Consider the following 19026-nt stretch of genomic DNA (forward strand, 5'->3'; position numbering starts at 1 on the left):
ATCGTAATCCACCAGCTTTTAGCAACATCAAGCAACTGGTGCCCAATCAATTTAATTCGGCGCTCATCACTGTACCCCAGTGAATCAAACAGCATCTCTATGTCATTCAACCAACTCTCACAGTCAACCGAAGTCTCTGTCCCTTTCAGGGTTGGCGGTTTGAATGACTGAAACCTCTTCAGAAAAGTTTCCATTGGAGTCGGTGTTACATCCATGGGAGAATTCGATGTACTACCCTATTCTGGGATTCGTCTAGGAGGCATATCTGAAACTCAAAAGGATTAGTAACCCAATCCAACACATCTATTTCAATTCAATCTCCCTCCCGATCATCTTACTACTGATCGAGAATCAGTTCAGATTCGTTCCCAATAATACACATTACAAAATCAAATCAGATAAGTCAAGTAACATGTATTATATAAAGCATTAAAGAATGCTAGCAATCATAAGCAAGGAAAGAAACACATTCTACCCCGCTCATTAGCCTCTTCTATCTCATTCTAAAGGATCTATCGCTCTGATACCATCTGTTGTGGGGACCGGGACGCTAATCAAGTTCTTAATCATTATTGGGACTAATTAATCAATTATAAGACAAGGTCTAAATTTTTTTTTTTTTTAAATATAAAGCGGAACGTAGTGATATAAAACATATATACATCTCAGTATAGAAGTACAAGTCCTGTACCACATACATTTAATCAACTAAGGTTTAACAAATAATATCAAGTGTCCAACCCTATGTTGCTTCGAAGCCCGGATCTCCACGCTATCTAATCTTCTCTCATCCTCTTCTTGACCCTGATCCAGCCCCACCTGTTGTCATGCACACATACAAAACAAGACAACAGCCGGATAACTCCGGTGAGATATAAATATCTCAGTATAAACAATGTATAAATGCAATCATATAAAAGCATATACGAGAGCATATAAGAAATATTCATAACATGTATCAAATCAGAAACATAAATCAATCTTAGGCATTCAATAATCATGAATGATATAACAATGTAAATCAACATGTCGTATCAGACTCAACTCATCCGACGCGTCGTCCCAGACTCGACTCCACTGATGCGTCGTCTCAGACTCGACTCACTCTAACCTAGGGATCCCGATGTCTGGATATAGGTAATTATATCGAATCTCAGTCGATAGGAATGAATCAATCCTTAAACGGCATCGATATAATTAATATCTCCAGTGTCTGGGCGAATCAGCCGCAGAATTGACGACTCAGTCAATAACCCGACGAATCAGCCGGTAATTAGGCGAATCAGCCAATAATCAGACAACTCAGCCTGTAATTAAGCGAATTAGCTTAAGTTTAGACGAATCAGTCAATCACCAGACGAATCAGCCGGTGACTAGGCGAATCAGCCTATAATAAGACGAATCAGTCAATAACCCGACGAATCAGCCGGTGACTAGGCGAATCAGCCTATGACTCAACGACTCAGTAATCAATACATACAGTCAGTATCTAAGCAAATCAATCAATGACTAGCTAATCAGCAGTCATTACATGCAGTGGCTATAAATCAATAGACAACAAACATCAATCTCATCAATTACAAGAATCAATGTAATAAACTAAGTATGTGATTTAGGGAAACTCGAGTCAAATCTTCCTCGAGTTGTGCAATCCCAACACAACATTAATTTATACATTTCTTTCTGATACTCTGACTCGGTCGCAGTCTCGAACTCAAAGCCTGTCAATACTCAATCTGACAATAAAAATATCGAGGGTACGGTATCAATACACCACTCAATCAATACTGGATATAATCAGAATCCAATCAAATTCTGTTTCAACGGCATAATGTCATAATTTCAATATATCCAACAATACCATATCAGGCAGATATCAATTCCAACATCTCATAATCAATAACAACTCAATTCTGATAACAATTCTCAAACAACTCAACTCTAAAAATCATAATAATTTCATATGGTATCTGTTCCTCAGTCCGGTTTCGATTATACGATGTCTAACATGCCAAGAACATCATATATGAATCAGATCAGATTCTGACAATACCATAATTTCAAATCATATCAAAACGTAGCAAAACTTACGTCCAGTTGTAGCCTACGTCGATAGGAACTCAGTATCGACGTCAGATTCAAAATCAGACGGGCAGATTTCTCGCAAAAGGCGTAAGGATTTTCTGTGCCAAAGCTTTGACCCTTTCTCTGAATTTTTTTTGAGGAAATGAACGAGCAATTCTTACATATATATATCAAAATTGCATGCAAGAAACGTGTCTCATTTTCCATGCTGCACGTCACACCGCGGGTGCGCTTCATCTTGCACCGCGGGTGCGCTCATGCTTCGGCATTCTTATCCCTTCTGAATTTGTACGACCGCGGGTGCGGTACCTGTCAAGACCGCGGGTGCGGTCATGCATCGCGGGTGCGGTAATACTTGCACCGCGGGTGCGGTCACCCTTCGATAAAACTGACCAAGTTTCTGTCCATGCACCGCGGGTGCGGTACATGCAAGGGCGCGGGTGCAGTGTTGCTTCGGCAACACATTCTAAAATTCAGAATAAATGGCCACCCATTATTTTAAATCGTGTCTCAGTTGACCCTTTCGTAATCACGTTAAATTATACATCAATAATCCTTAATTAACAGTGATTAGTTCTCGGGCATTACAACAGTTGATTTGTAGGACATCTACTCTAACAAAAGATTCGTGAGACCGTCTCACAAGAAACCTACTCTAAAATATATGATTCTTGACATGTCTCACAATACTATGATTCTTTCTCGGAGGAGGAGTTGAGGATGTTTGCCCGAGTGTTAACTGCTATAAATTAAATTATCAGTTTATATAAAAAAAATATATAATTACCTAAACATAAAGTAAATAAAAGTACAGATAAAATTTTGAAGTAGTACTGGGTTATTTGGTTTCGGAAGTTTCGAAGTGGGATTTTCACTAATAATTGACACTCTTGCCAATGGCACATTCAACACGAAGCATATATTGTCGGCTAAATTAATGAGAAATTTTCACCTTTTAGGTGTGTTTAGTTGTGTTGATGAAATTTAATAGATAAATAATGTTTTGATTTATTAAAATATTTGAATTTGATTGAATACATAATAATATGTTTTGTAATTGATTGATTGATTAAATTTAAATAAGATGATAAATTACAATTTTATCATTTTTAATTATTAATTAATGAATATACATAAATAAAATATATCGATGATAATATTATAATTTTAATTCAATAATTTGATTATGTAAGATAAATAACAATATAACAAAATTGCAACCAAATATTTAATTGAATTGGATTATTAATCTCTTCAAACCATGTAAACACAACCTTAGAGTATGAATTTGTTTCTTAATTATTACGTAATAATCGTTTTTTTTAAATAAAAAAAATCGGTTTTTCAAATATATACATATATATTCTTTTACATTTGTAGGAATATGGTTCCACTAATTGGTTTGATTTTTTTTTAAATACATTGGCTTGGGCTTTTGATTCAACCAAAACATGTAAACCATATAAAAATCATACTAATATTCGGATACACGCATTATTTGCTCATACAATTTTTTTATTTTTTGAAAATTTTCTTTGGAGTTTTATTTTTTTTATAATTAATTTGAATTGTATTAAAATAAAATTAATATAATAATTATAAAAAAATTATGAAAGACCATATCACAATTTTATTTGAGGCCAAATTACCATTTGATAAAAGCCATGTCAACCTGCCAAAAGTGATTACTATGTTATATTCATTCTTAATAAGATCACTTGATTAGAGTTTATTTTTTTAAAAAAAAGATAGTAAAAGATATTACAAAAAAATATAAAAAATAGAATAATCTTAAAGTAGGAAATAAATAATATGGAAACTTTTGAACTGTGCTTTATCAATTCTCCTCCCCTTAAAAAAAAAAAAAAGAACTCGTCCTTGAATTGTATTCGTGACAAAAAATATATATATACATGTCCGGTGGGTTCAAAATATTGAAATTTTCACATAAACTTCCTTGAGACATATTCTCATGACTCATGAATAACTACTAACAATAGGACTATGAAAAAATATCGAAATTTTTGTATACCGTACGAAAGATGCAAATGAGTAGCTCGAACTCGTAATCGAGTCGAGCTTGAGTAGTTAGTGAGTCTAGTGGAGTAGCTCGCTAGCTACTCGACAATATATATATATATATATATATGTGTGTGTGTGTGTGTACACACACACATTAATTAATTTATTTAAAATTTTAAAAAATTTAAACTAGTTTTTCGAGCTCGATTAACACGATTTGTTATCGAGTCGAGCTCGAGTTCGAGTATCCCAAATTTTTTTCGAGTCGAGCTCAAGTAGAGTGATACTCAACATCGAATCGATTGCACCCCTATATCGCATTTACCATACAGAAATATACCACATACACCGATATTAACAGTATATCGAAAAATTAGGTACGGTGTTATACCGACTGAAATTTTCGTTATCGGTATGGATTTTCTAGAAATTTGGCGAAAAAATTTTTATAATAAAATTATTAGGACCGAACATTCATTTGTGTTTCATTTATTTATTTTGTATTAGGCTAGCTTTTAAATTTGATATTGTGCTTATAATACCAACAATCAATTAGTGAAAGAATTCGTCACTACCCCGACAAGAAAATCCACCCACGCTTAAACTTATTCAAGTTTCATCTTCATCGTTAGTTCATCCTATCTATCGTGACAAGAAAACTCTAAGCCTCATTTTCAAGGAAAAAAACCCTAGGCTTCACTTTTGAATCAAAGAAAATAAAAATCTACACAAAGAGACGAAAATTCGATGATTATAAGAGATAAATCCCTTTTAGTTTTGACTTTTTCTTGATTTGCTTGGATGGTAGATTGGAGATTTTATGTTTCGACAAGAAATTTTGATTTTTATTATGGACACCACAATGTATATGTAATAAATATTCTCTCATTTTTGTGTGTGCTTCTTTTTCTCGATGCATTTATTTTTTGAAATTACTTTTTTTGTTGGAGTCTACGACTCTTCAAAGTAATGAGAGTTCAAAATGAACATAATTCCCACAATTTCTCTTTAGCCTCATTTGTTTTTCCACCACTCCTTTTACACTTTTCCTTGAAAGAAAAATACGTTAAAAAATAGAAAAAACGAACAGTCAACTCCCCGCTCACTCTTGACTTGGAAACATAATTTATTTTAAATTAGACCGACTCCATCAAATTTATCTACTTTCATCATACAAGGCTTTTACATTATATCTTTGTGAGCTTTTTCCATCTATGTGTTCTTTGATGAAGTTAATATTGATTTTAGCTCTTTTTACTTTCAACTTCTTTTTTGACGTTGTTTTGATTGCTCTGAGAGACCTCCTTCATTATTATTTTCATCAATATCCTTTTCGGTAGCCTTTTGTTTGTTTCTAAATAATATATACAGTAAAGTGTTTGGTTTTTTTCTTTCAGGTGGAGTTTAACATGCCTCCAAGTCCATCCCAAACATCAAACACAACAAAATCTGAAGCACAAGAGTCTACAGCTCGAAAAATAATAAGAAAATCTTTGAAAGCAAAGCCTCCTATAGATCCTAAACAATCCACGAGTATATTTTTGGAGCATTGTGAAAATATTACAAGAAAATTGGCTGATGAGAGCATAAAATAAATAGGGATATGAAAATATTTCAAAATTGAGATCTCAACAGTTTATGGAAGTACTAAAAGGTTAAAAAAATCACATAGTAAGGAGGTGTAAGTCGAGTCCTCTCTACGAAGAGAGTACGTATAATACAAGTCAAACTATATTGAAGAATGGGACCATGGGGCTAGGAAGTGCATTGGTTCCTCATACGTATATTAGAAAATATATTACCTAAAATTGGCAAGGCATGTGATTGTTGATGAAGTGTCTTTCAGGGCTGTCGAATGGAAGAGGTTTGCAGAATTATTGCATGAATTACAATCGAGATTCAAAATTCTTGATCGAAAGAAAGTTGCAGGTATGGTTTATGATCTATTCTTAGTTGAGAAAGCTAAGATAGAAAGTGTGATCAGAGACCAAAGGGTATGTGTCACAACCGATACTTGGACATCCATTCAAAACATAAATTACATTGTAGTTACAACTCATTTTTTGGATTGTGATTGTAATACATAAAAGAATAATTAACTTCACAAAAATCACTAATCATGCCGGGAAGAAATTGGCAAGATGGTTGAGGTTTGCCTGGGAGAGTTGGGGACAGAAAAACTCTTTTCAGTTGTAGCCGACAATGCATCCTCTAATGTCACTGCAAATGATTACTTGAAAAGAAGAATGAAAAATAAATACCCATTGTCATTTGAAGGGAAATGCTTGCATTTAAGGTGTGTGTGTGTCATATACATAACTTGATTGTTAAAGATGGCCTGAAGGATCATAATGCTTCAATTAAAGCTAGACTAACCAAGTTTTCTAGTATATCAACATTCCCTATGAATATCAAAACAAGGTGGAATGAAACTTATAAAATGCTTGTAGTTGCATTAAATTATAGAAGGGTATTCAAAAAGATGGCCGAAGAATGGTTCCATTCTATGAATTATTTTTTTATGAAAAATACGAAAAACGATAAAGAAAGAATGGATTCCAATTACCGATGATTGAGAGAATGCAAAAGTTTTTGTACGCTTTCTAAAAAAAATTTATGATGTCACTTTGGAGCTTAGTGCATCTAAAATTCCTATCTCTCAAATCAATGATTGAACTATAAGTTGTTATTGAGATAAATAAAAGTGATGGTTCAGATCAAACTCTTAAAAGATAGCATGTGCAATGAAGTTAAAGTTTGACAAGTATTGAGGAAATTTGGATGATATGAACCCTTTTATATTTATTGGAAATGTTTTAGACTAGAAGAACAAACTTCAGAATATCAAAGTCAACATAAAAAAATTGGCAGGTACTCCTACAAAAATCTAAGAGTTTGTTTATAAGGTCAAACAAAACTCGGTAGCTTTGTGGATTGAGTTCGAGTGAATACATGATGTATTGAAGTATGCGAATGAAGTGTCATGATGGAGATGGTGGTACTAGTGGTGGTGGTGGTCTTTGTGATGAATTTTTTGATGATGTGAAAGCACAAAAAAAAAGAAGAAGAACAACTTCAAGAGATATTCAATGAATTGGAAAAGTACAAATAATATCATTACACACTACAAGAAAAAATAGATTCAACAATACATCAAAGACAATGATTTTTATTAAAACTGTTGTGTTTTTTTCATTTAACAACGGTTTTAACAAAAACCGTTGTCGTATCCTATAAAAACACGCTTAAAGACAACGGTTTTTTAAAAAAACCGTTGTCTTTGATGTGTCTACGACAACGGTTTTTGAAAACTGTTGTCTATGAGCGTGTTTTTTTTTTGCTACGACAACGGTTTTTAAAAACCGTTGGCTATGAGTGTGTTTTTATGGGCTACGACAACGGTTTTTTAAAATTGTTGTCTATGAAAGTTTTTTTTTTTTTTTTGCTACAACAATAGTTTTTAAAAACCGTTGTCTAAAAGCATTTTTTTGGGCAACGACAACGGTTTTTTAAAACTGTTGTCTATGAGAATTTTTTTTTTTTGCTACAACAACAGTTTTTAAAAACCGTTGTCTAAAAGCATTTTTTTGGGCTACGACAACGGTTTTTAAAAACCGTTTATATGTGTTTCTGTCAAGGGTCAAAGACAACGGTTTGTGTTTCGTTCTTTAAATTTTTTTTTTCAAAAAACCGTCGTAATTGTACTAAATTTTTTTAAAAAATCGGCATTTAGCGATGGTACTAAAAACCGTCGCTAATTTAAATTCGCGACGGTTATATCCGTCGCTACATGTGGCGACGATTATTCCAAAACCGTCGCTAATGTATTATCAAACTGTCGCTATTGGTTACAAGAAAGACCGTCGCATATTCAAATTCGCGACAGTCTAATTTTAAATCTGCGACAGTTCTTGACGGCTATCGCTATTTAAGACAGTATTTACAAAACTGTTGAAAGTAGCGACTGTTTTTAAATAGCCGTCGCTACTGGCGACGGTTTTAGCTCAAACCGTCGCAAATTCGCGCATTGTCGATAAATATCATCAAACTTGTTCATTTTCATCCTATACGAAATTTTTCTCTCTTCCTTCCCCTCGAAATTTTTCTCCCTCCACATTAAATTTTACTCTCTTCCCTCCACTCGAAATTTTTCTCCCTCCACACAATTTTTCTCTCTTCCCTCCCCAAAAACTTTTTTATCTCTTCCCTCCACAAAATTTTTCCCTCAACGAAATTTTTTTTATCTCTTCCATCCACAAATTAATTTCGGAGTTAAGATTATTATTATATGACAAAGATTTAAATTTTTTATTATTATAATTAATAAATTATCAAATATTTTTTTAATTTTTCGTAAAACATTAGTGACGGAATTATGAGCCAAACCGTCGCTAATTAATTAGCGACAGAAGTCATATACATACCGTCGCAAATTGCGACAGTAACCATATACACTTCGTCGCTAAGTAGCTACGGAATTCATCTCAATACCGTCGCCAATTAGCAACTTTTCTTAAACCGTCGCTAACCAGCGACAGTTTTCCTATAAAAAGCGTCACAATATTTAGTTTAACAACGATTTTTCAATGCTACGACGATGGTTTTTCACCGTCGTCTTTAGAAATGTACGACAACGGTTTTTTACCGTTGTTTATTAGCACACCCTTTAACCACATGACCTTTAACAACGGTTTTCCAAGACCTACGACAACGGTTTTTCACCGTCGTTTTTAGAGTCTACGACAACGGTTAAAAACCGTTGTCTTTGAGCATACCCTTTAACCACAGGGCCTGTAACAACAGTTTTATTTGACCTATGACAACAGTTAAAAACCGTTGTCTTTTGCCTTTTTTCTTGTAGTGACAAGAAATTCAATATACAACCACATTCATAAGACATCAGAAACCGTTGTCTTTTTTCCGTTTAACAACGGTTTTCGTTAAAACCGTTGTATTTGTAAATTTTTCCTTGTCAAAGACACCAATTTTCTAAAAACCGTTGTTTTTTATGAGTCAACAACAACGGTTTTAGCAAACCGTTGTCTATGGGCGTGTTTTTGGGTTGCTAAAGACAACGATTTTTGTTAAAATCGTTGTCTTATATGGGTTACGACAACGGTTTATAAAACAATTATCTATTAGCGTGTTTTTTTTGGAAATTCGACAACGGATTTAGAAAACCGTTGTTGATTAGCGTGTTTTGGGGATAACATGAAACGTCCTGCCCTTTTTATTGATTTAAAAGTACTAGAAAATTTTTTCTTTTTTAAACATCCGTATTCGACCATGCACACTTACCACATGAAAATATTTTAATAACATATTTTGCCCTTTTAAAATAAAACCTCAACCAACTAGCATTTAAAGATTCAAGTGCAATAGTCATAAAATAAAATCGTCTACTGTTTTATCAAACCTAAAAAGCAATAATTTGAAAAGTAAAGCCCATACTAAACCTCTCAAAAATATCTCAAAAGCATAAGTAAATAGTCTAAAAATATTTAATCATAAAACATGAGTCAAAAGTCATAATGTGGAATAATAGAAGCGCTGGTCCTCAGGTTGTGTGCGCCATCAGTCCAGTCATATCATCAGTCAAGTCCTCCCTCAAACTCACCTGCATCCATCACACCTAGTGAGTCTAAAGACTCAACACATCATAATCTTTATAACAAGTAATACATATAAAACCACATGCAACAGTGAAAATAATTTTAGGTAAAAATAACATTTCATGATATGCATAAATAACCTTAATCTTTTCTCCCTTATCATGACATAAAACATTTTAACATGATCGTAAATATTTTCCTTTTCCTTTTCCTTTGTTGAATTCAGATCGATAATTGTGACTTTCCTGATCATGATCATGAGGGTCGATGGATCCATCTACATGTAACCACAGTACTGGGCGGCGGGGGACACCAGCAACACTCTCACCGGTCAACTGGGCCCTGGCTTATCATTATTCGAATAGAAATACGATATTCGGGGCTCCCTCTGGGGCCTTTTCCCATAAATGGGCTCCCTCTGGGGCCTTTTCCCCTCACGATATTCCCATTCTTCCGTTACCACAAAACCATTACCACTTAACTGTTACCACATATTCGTAATGATGGAAACACGATCGTCGGGCTCCCACTGGGACCATCACCCTCACGACACCGCCATCATTAACGAATTAGTCACAATCACTTCACTTCCTTCAACATTTTTCATTCCTATCACTTTAGAAAAATCATGAATAACATTTACATTTTTCATTTTTGAAACCAAGTATGCAACATGTATTTTAAATGTCTTCCTTAAATCATAAAAATCAAACAGACACTTAAAAAAATCGTCATTTAATCATGGATACATCATAAACATTTAAAAATAATCATAATATCATAAAAATAGCATTTCTGGCACTGCCATGACCTTTACTAATTTCTAAGTGTAAAAAGACCGTTTTACCTCTGGACTCGACATTTTACGATTTCGACTTTTTCTTGATTTCATAACTCTAACATGTCCCAAATAATTATTTAAGCCTACAAGAATTTTCTCATATTTTTATTTAGCCTAATTCGATGACTTTTAAATTTATTTTTAAATATAACGTTTTAATGCGTTTTAATCCCGAATTAAACCAAAATTTCATATAAAATTCCCAAATTAAAAACTTAGACTTATAATAATTATTTAAGCTTAAACCTAATTTTCATAATTTTATAAGGCATAAAACTAGACTTTTCAATTAACTCGTTAATTAGCGTTTTGTGCGACTAATAAATCCCGAATAAATCCAAAACTCGTTATTTTGATCCCAAACTTTAAACATAACATTTTTAATATTTATTCTAACCTTCCAAGTCATGAGCCACCCCCGTGGACCCTTGGATCTATTTTTAGCCTTTGAATTTTCGAAATTGACACCCTAACGTACGCACCGAGACATCTCCTAATTTACCCGAGCCACGCCCGAGCCACCTTGAGCCAAAACCTAGCCAACCCATCTAAGGACCCTACTGACCAAGCCCAGCCCAAAACAACCAGCCCTGTCCCGCTAAAACCTTGCTGAAAAGTGAGACAAAATCTGCATGTGTGTGTGGGTGAGACTCGTTGCCTATCTAGGACTCCTAATTGGCCTAGGACTCAACCAGCTGTAAACCACTCGACCCCTCATGAACCTAACCCTCCATGGACCACGCCCAGCCATAGCCCAGGCCAGCCCAAGCCCTTGAACACCAGCAGCGAATCTTCTGAATTTCCGGATACTATTAAAACCGTCGCTAATTGGATGCATAGCGACAGGATACTATTAAAACCGTCGCATTGTTAACAACGCGACGATTGTGATTAAACCGTCGCAAACAGTAGCGACGGTTTTGCAAAACCGTCGCTAAATATGGCAAATATCAATAAGAGCAATGTATAAAAACGATTTATAAATGTATTTTAGTAGGTGCAATTTTCAAATCAATCCTAAAAAACAGAGCTATAAGGGCGGTCCACAACACCAGTTTTGTGAAACCACTGGTAAAAATATTCAATTAGAGTAGTTTCCAGAATGATTCTAATAGTTAAAACAATAGGAGCAATTTATAGCAGCGGTTGATACAAATCGGTACTAAAAATTGCGCTACTAAAGCAGGTTATGCGACCACTCCTAAAAGTAAGGAAATAGAAACGGTTTAAGTAAAATCGATTTTGTTGTTCAGTTTGCACGAGCGGTTTCAGAAGTGCTCCTCAAAAACCGCTTCTAGAAATACTTTTTTTTGTAGTGTCCCTACAGCCTGCGCGCATGGCTACTCCCTCTTGGTTTCATGTTTTGCTCAGCCCTCCTGAACCAAACCATACCAGACCTTGAACCAGCCCCTTGCGCCCCTTCTTAGGACCCTAAGGACCTAACCTAGCCCAGCCCAAAGCCCCTGGCCGAGCCACCAAGCCCTGCACAAAAGCTGAAACCTGCACAACCCCTATGCTACCTCTCTCGGGTGGAGTCCTAGCTTGCTAGGACTCCTCCCCAGCCCATGGTCTCGAGTCCTAGCGTGGCTATGACTCTTCCCTCGACTCAACCACGACCCTAGCCAGGCCCTGGTCCCAACCAAAGCCAAGCCAAGCCTTTAATTCCCTTAAAATCGAGCCCCCTCAACTCTATGACATAAAATTGTTTCCAACTTGCATGTTTACTTGTTTGCTGTGATTGTGTGTGTTTCTAGGCCTTCAAACCCATGTAAAAATGTGATCATAACCTAAATCATGACAGCCCCTTTTTAACATATTAAACATGAATTTGAAGCAAAACCCAAGTTTTAAAAATTCCATGATCATGAAAAACGATATTAAATAACATGTCACTTGTTTTTCATGCAAAACACATTTAAATAAATACTATGGTGAGATGGACGAGTAAAAGGAGAATATGACGTGCCTTTGCGTTTTATACGCACAAATTAACGTTGATGACGAAGAACGGGCAAGAACTTTGGCTTTGAATTAATCCCTTGAACCTCACAAAAATCTTTCTCCAATTGTGGTGTGTGTGTGTGTGCCGTGACTTGAAGGGGAGAATTTCTGAATTTTGAAGTGTGGCCGTGTATTATTGGTGGTGGGGAGAAGAGTTTTAATTGTGCAAAAGAAGTGGGCGATTGTTTTGAAAAGGGTTTGTGTGGGTTTTTAATATTAAATACTTAATTAAGTTACTTATTAAGCTTAGGCTCATTAGGTAGATTAATTAAGCTCATTAGTGCTTAATTAGAATTTAATTAAAATATTAAAAATAAATTTGTTTAAATGCGTTTGTGAATTTATTAGCCGGGTTGCCAAAAAGTTCATATTTTTGATGAAAAATCCAAAACCGATAAAATTACGTCCTGGCGTATAAAATCACCTCAAAACCCTCTTATTTTCAAAAATAATAAAAAGCATCACCCTTATTTTAAATAATTAAAAACAATTATTTAATAAAATCATTTTCTATTTTTTTCAGCTCTCGGTCTCCTGTTCCTCGATCGCAACTCGAATAGCCTTTAAAAATATATTTTAATGCAATCATGTAGAAAAATATATTTTAAACATGCAAATATGGACAACATAATTAAATAATGCAATTAAAAAATTTAATTAAAATACAAAGGAATTTAATAACTTATATGCATGTGGTTTGCGTAGACCTTAAATTTTCGAGGCGTTGCAAAACCGTCGCTATATTTAGCAACGGTTTTGGTAGAACCGTCGCTAATTTTGCGACGGTTTTAGTAGAAGCTGGTTTTTAAAAAAAATGTCGCTATTTTTAAATTTGCGACGGTTTATGAAATATCCGTCGCTAAAAGCAACGGTTTAACCAACAACCATCGCAAATTATCTATAAATATCAGTGTTTTCGGTCCATTTTCCTCCACACCACTTCACAACACTTAAAATTTTTTCTCATTTACACGATTTTAGTTTCGATTTAAGATAAATTTTTTCGCTTAAATTTTTAGTAAATTTTTAAGTGTTAGTTAAGTTCATGAATATTGTTAGCATAGTCAAATTATAAGTTTCTTTAGATTTGTTAAATTATTAAAAGTAATTTTTTTATTTACTGAAAATATTAGCGACAGAAATTATGAAAAAAACCGTTGCTAATTAGCGACGGGCTTAATGAAACACTGTCGCTAATTTTAGCGATGGTGTAATAAACCGTCGCTAATTAGTGACGGTTTATTTTTTAATTATGTTTTTCGTAATCCGTCGCTAATATTATTTGCTACGGTTTTTCAAAAACATCGCAAATTGTAGCTACAACAATGGTGAAAAATCGTTGTCTTTGAGCGAACCATTTAACCACATGAGCTTTAACAACAGTTTTTCAGGACATACGACAACGGTTTTTCACCATTGTCGTATGTCTTTTTTTTTTTGTAATGTATAATCAATCTTTTGGAATGGGGGAGAGGAAGTGAAATTAGATATCTCATCCATTCACTTATTGCCAATGATATTTTTGCAATTTCATGCTCCACCATTGCTAGTGAGTCTACTTTTAGCTTGGGAAAAAAGTTGTAGATCCTTTTAAGAGGAGCTTTAGTCTTAAAATGTAGAGACATTGATGTACACCAGTAATTGACTAAGAGCGGATAAGTTCAGTTTTTGGAAAAATCCAACTACTATATCTTGTTAAACTGCCTAGGCTAGGTTGAGAGCTTTGGCTCACTCGAGCGTATGCTAGTCTGATTATCTTCTCTGTTTTTTGCAATTCCGAAAATGGTACTAGAGCTAGGCTCTTATCCCAGATTTTAGTTATGGTATGACCCGCGTTCCGACCCCTCCCCCGACCGAGTTATAGGATGACCCGAGTATTTCCCAGGGTATCATTTATGATTAGGTGTAAATTAGTATTATACCACATATGCAATTTTTCTTCCAAAACCCAAAACACCCAATTTATTAGTCCATGTCAGCATGTGTGGTTGGGAAATAAGCATTTTTCGGTCATTGGCTAAGGTTCTGTAAAAATAAGTTTGAAATCGAGTTATTATACCAAGATTTCAAATTGACTTATATAGGGTCAAAACGGAAAAACATGTACATTACGGGATAACAATGTAATATTTCCTTTTTTTATGCTAATTAATTTTTATTATTATTATATTTTTGAATTTAGATGATTAATGTCACGTATAATGATTGTAATTACAATTATAAATATAAAGTAATAATAACTATGAAAAAAATTATATTTTGATTATAATAATTACAATCATGTATTTAGCATATTAATTACTACGATTAATATTACTATTAGCTATTATTTTTTTATTTTATTTTTGAAATTTAATTTCCATGATATATTCTACTATAGTAGATTTGAAATATGATTAAATTAATTAAAAAAAATTCTGAATAATGTCATACCTTCTCCAAAAATATAGATGCTCCGTGACAGACATTACCATAATATTATATTTGTTGCCACTTTCTAATATTAATTTTATTATATGATTTTAGTGGGGCAGTTGGATGGGCCCCAGCGCAGATCCGAGCATGGCCTCACTGAAATTCTGCACGAGCACAATAGCGCGTCCAGAACACCGCCGAATGTGATTTGCTGCAACCTTCGGACAGCTGGTGAACATTGCGTGAAACGGCAGCAGCGAATCCAAGCCTCCCTCCCTCCCGCCTGTAGTATTAATGTTTTCCAAATATTGCTGTACGGATAACTGCTGAAGCCATATTTACGCAAGTCTAAATTAAAAACTTTAATATTTTTTAGACAATATCTTTTATATTGATTTTCTTGTTTCTTCAGATTTTCTTGTCATCTATATATATTGGTTATATCTTGTAATAAACCATCGATTCTATCATTCAACGAGATTATCATTCGATAATTCAAGAAATCAAGTTTTCAGACAAGATGGGCAGAGGGAGATTGAATTTGCAACTACTACAGAGTCAAAAAGCAAGAAGAAAGGCCTATGAAACCAGGAAAAAAGGTCTGGAGAAGAAGGCCAACGAGTTAAGCACTCTTTGCGGAGTGGACGTTTGCTTGATTATGTACCCGCCACCGCTCAAGAACGAAGAAATCGAACCACATGTTTGGTCCAACAAGCCAGACCAGGTTGAGAATCTGATGGAATCCCACAAACAAGCGAGCTTAGGCGATGGATATTTTTCCAGGTCAAAGACATACAATTTATCGTCCTTCTACAAGGATCAGACGAGAAAAGTCGAAGAAGAGATCGAGAAAGTGAAGAAGACGATCCGAGAAGTCAAGTATCCGAATTGGGATCAACAGTATGATTCTTTCTCGGAGGAGGAGTTGAGGATGTTTGCCCGAGTGTTAACTGCTAAGGTCGAGTTTACAAAAGAAACCATCGAATTGTTCAAGGAAAGGAAAGACAAAGTCCCGGAATCAAGTTTCTTGATGAATATTCCACGAATTGACGAAAACCTAGATTCCGGTTTGGGCAGAGAGCTTGAGCAACACCAATTTCCGACATATTTTGATGCGCAATCTTACCTGGAAAATCAGCGACTTGAGCAACACCAATTTCCATCATATTTTGATGCGCAATCTTATAACCTGGAAAATCAGCGACTTGAGCAACACCAACTTCCGACATATTTTGATGCGCAATCTTATAACCTGGAAAATCAGCGACTTGAGCAACAACAATTTCCAACATATTTTGATGCGCAATCTTACCTGGAAAATCAGCGAAGAACGATGATGTTTAACAATGGGGCGTCATTCAGTGAAAATAATCCATATGATCATAATGTGATGGATTTTGCTCCACTGATGAGTTACGATATGCAGATTGTGGCTAATTCCGTTCATGGATATGAACAAGAACTAATGATTTCTCCTGATTGTTTCCCTCAATTGTATTCTGGGTTTCATCCGAGTTTGGGATCATATTGATTTGGAGGTGGGATTTTTGAGTTTAGGGTTCTATAGTGTTAAATATTCCACGGTTTATTCATCAAGAATGTCAGACACATGTTTTAATTATAATCATGTCCATGATATTTGGTTGATATATAATATCGCTTCATTTGTTCATTAATCTAACCATATAGATATAGATCCGTGCCCACGAATGCATCTACGTTTCTCTAATTATATATCATTTACTCTCTTCTGAATCGTGACGGAAAAAAATAGTTGAATATTTTGTTATTTGTTGTTTTTATTTATTAATTATTAATTAATGTGTTTAGTATTATTCTACTACATATGCAATTTTTATTTCAAAACCCAAAACACCCACAATTTATTAGTCCATCTCAGCGTGTGCGATTGGGAATAAGCATTTTTCGGTCATTGGCTATAAAAAAAAAGGTTTGAAATCGAGTTAGTGTACTAAGACTTCAAATTGACTTATCTAGGACCAAAACTGAAAATCGTGCACATCATGAGATAAAAATGTAATTTTCTCTTTTTCTTATGCTAATTAATTTTTACATTGAAAATTTAAAAATTATTTCAAAATAAGAATTAATAATATATTTTTTATATTTTCAATGAATAATTATTTGAATAGGATTTTTTGATTTAAAATATATGATTTTTTATAATAATATTTTGAATGTTAGATTAGCAGATATATGACCATTTTGTGAATACAAGTCACCACCACGGTAATTAATATTATGGACGCAGTTACCATAAATAAACATTGCCCCATATGAAAGCTTCAATAGTAATTATTTTTCCAAACAAGAATTGTAAATTTATAATGTAAAAAATCTAATTATATGATTTTCCATGTATTTTCTTTATAACCGTTACCACAATTACGCCCGGTCTAAATTAAGAAACTTCAATACCTTTTAGACAATATCATTGATCTTGATTTTCTTGTTTCTTCTGATTTATTACAAGAAAACCTCAAGCACTTATCATCTATATATATCTGTTATATCTTGTAATTACCCATCGATTAACACTTTGATCATACATCTATTATTCAACGACATTTTTCGAGAAATTAGTTGGTATTTTTTTCTAAAGATGATCGAGCATGGCAAAATTGCGTCTGGAATTGTTCAGCACGGGAGAAAGGAAGAAGCAAGACCTACGAAATCAGGAGAAAAGGTTTGAAGAAGAAGGCCGAGGAATTGTCCACTCTTTGTGGAGTCGACCTGTGCATGATTATTCATCCGCCACCGCTAAAGAACGAAGAAATCGAGCCATTTGTTTGGTCCAATGATCCAGGTCAGGTTGCGAATCTGATCGAATCCCACAAATTGTCGAGGTTAGGCGATGAATATTCCAAGTCAAGAACATACCATTTGTCCACATTCTATGAGAATCAAACCAGAAACATCAAAGAAGAGATGGAGAAATTGAGAAAAAAGAATGGAGAAGCTAAATATCCCTACTGGGATGAAAGGCACGATTATATATGATTTGATGTATATTGTTTTCGTCAACGACATTATATATTATAATTGCAATATATCTATGATTTGTTGTGCAATTCATTCATAAATGTAATATGTGGTAACACTTAGATATGTCCCAAAGAGGACTTTAATTAAGTTTATATGTTGATCTTAAATTTCAATGAAGTGTACTAAATTATCAAATCTTTTTTTCATATCTTATACATATGTAATTAATCGATTTAAGCGACTGAAGAACCAAGACAACCTTTGGGGAAAAAATAAAATTACATATGAGAAATATATGTATAAATAATCTATATCCTTTCGCTACTAGATTTCATGAACATTTTTTGCTTTATCGACAATGAATGAGTAGATATTTGCTCGTCGAGTTTGAGAAGCATCAACAATTGCAGCCTTTATTTTAGTCCAACTGAGTTATATAACAATAGGGCCGATCACTCATATTCCATATTACACTAAAGTCCTAAGTTTATGACTAGATTTCGGATTCGAGTCTCAACGGTAACAATTATCTGCGTCAACGAAAAAAAGCAACAATAGGGGTTGTGTTTTGTCATCCTAGAGTCTGGCATTAGCAATGCCCTCATAATTTTTTTAAAATCGTCTTCGAATCAAACCTCAAAAAAGTATTAAAAACTGGAAAAAATTTACAACACGACTAGATGATATTTAATCAGTATCTAAATTTGACAGGGTAGTGAGCAAAATAATATTGATCAAACATTTTTTTTTTTGTAAATGACATTCCCAAATGTATTTGAAAGAATTCAAATATATCTGAAGATGATTATTTTTCAAAATAGAAGTTCGACCAAAATTATTCATTCAAATTTCTCTAAACACAACTTGAGTGATAATTTGGTAGTAATACGTTTAAAAAAACACAAAAGAAGAAAAATACCGCGCCTTTAAATTAATTTACCAAACACGAGGGGGCACGAAATGCAATAAACTGATAATCTATTTCGATAATCAGTTGTTGATTCTCGTACCGTGATCTATTCAAACTTGCAGCCTTAATTTGCT

At 34.1% G+C, this 19026-nt stretch overlaps 1 protein-coding gene across 2 annotated transcripts in view; it reads left to right on the forward strand.

The window, feature by feature from the left end:
- Positions 1 to 16575, forward strand: part of LOC140830787 (agamous-like MADS-box protein AGL82) — a 35194-nt gene extending 18619 nt beyond the window's left edge. The window contains exon 2 of one of the 2 annotated variants that reach the window (XM_073194272.1): positions 15736 to 16575. In XM_073194272.1, the coding sequence (XP_073050373.1) occupies positions 15736 to 16507 (772 nt within the window). In that variant the 3' untranslated portion in view covers positions 16508 to 16575. Of the gene's footprint in view, positions 1 to 15399 lie in introns of those variants that run through there. The other variant, XM_073194271.1, reaches the window with a different exon arrangement.
- Positions 16576 to 19026: the final 2451 nt, after the last annotated feature.

Source organism: Primulina eburnea, chromosome 4 (genome assembly GCF_022965805.1).
Source record: "Primulina eburnea isolate SZY01 chromosome 4, ASM2296580v1, whole genome shotgun sequence".
Classification (NCBI taxonomy): Eukaryota; Viridiplantae; Streptophyta; class Magnoliopsida; order Lamiales; family Gesneriaceae; genus Primulina; species Primulina eburnea.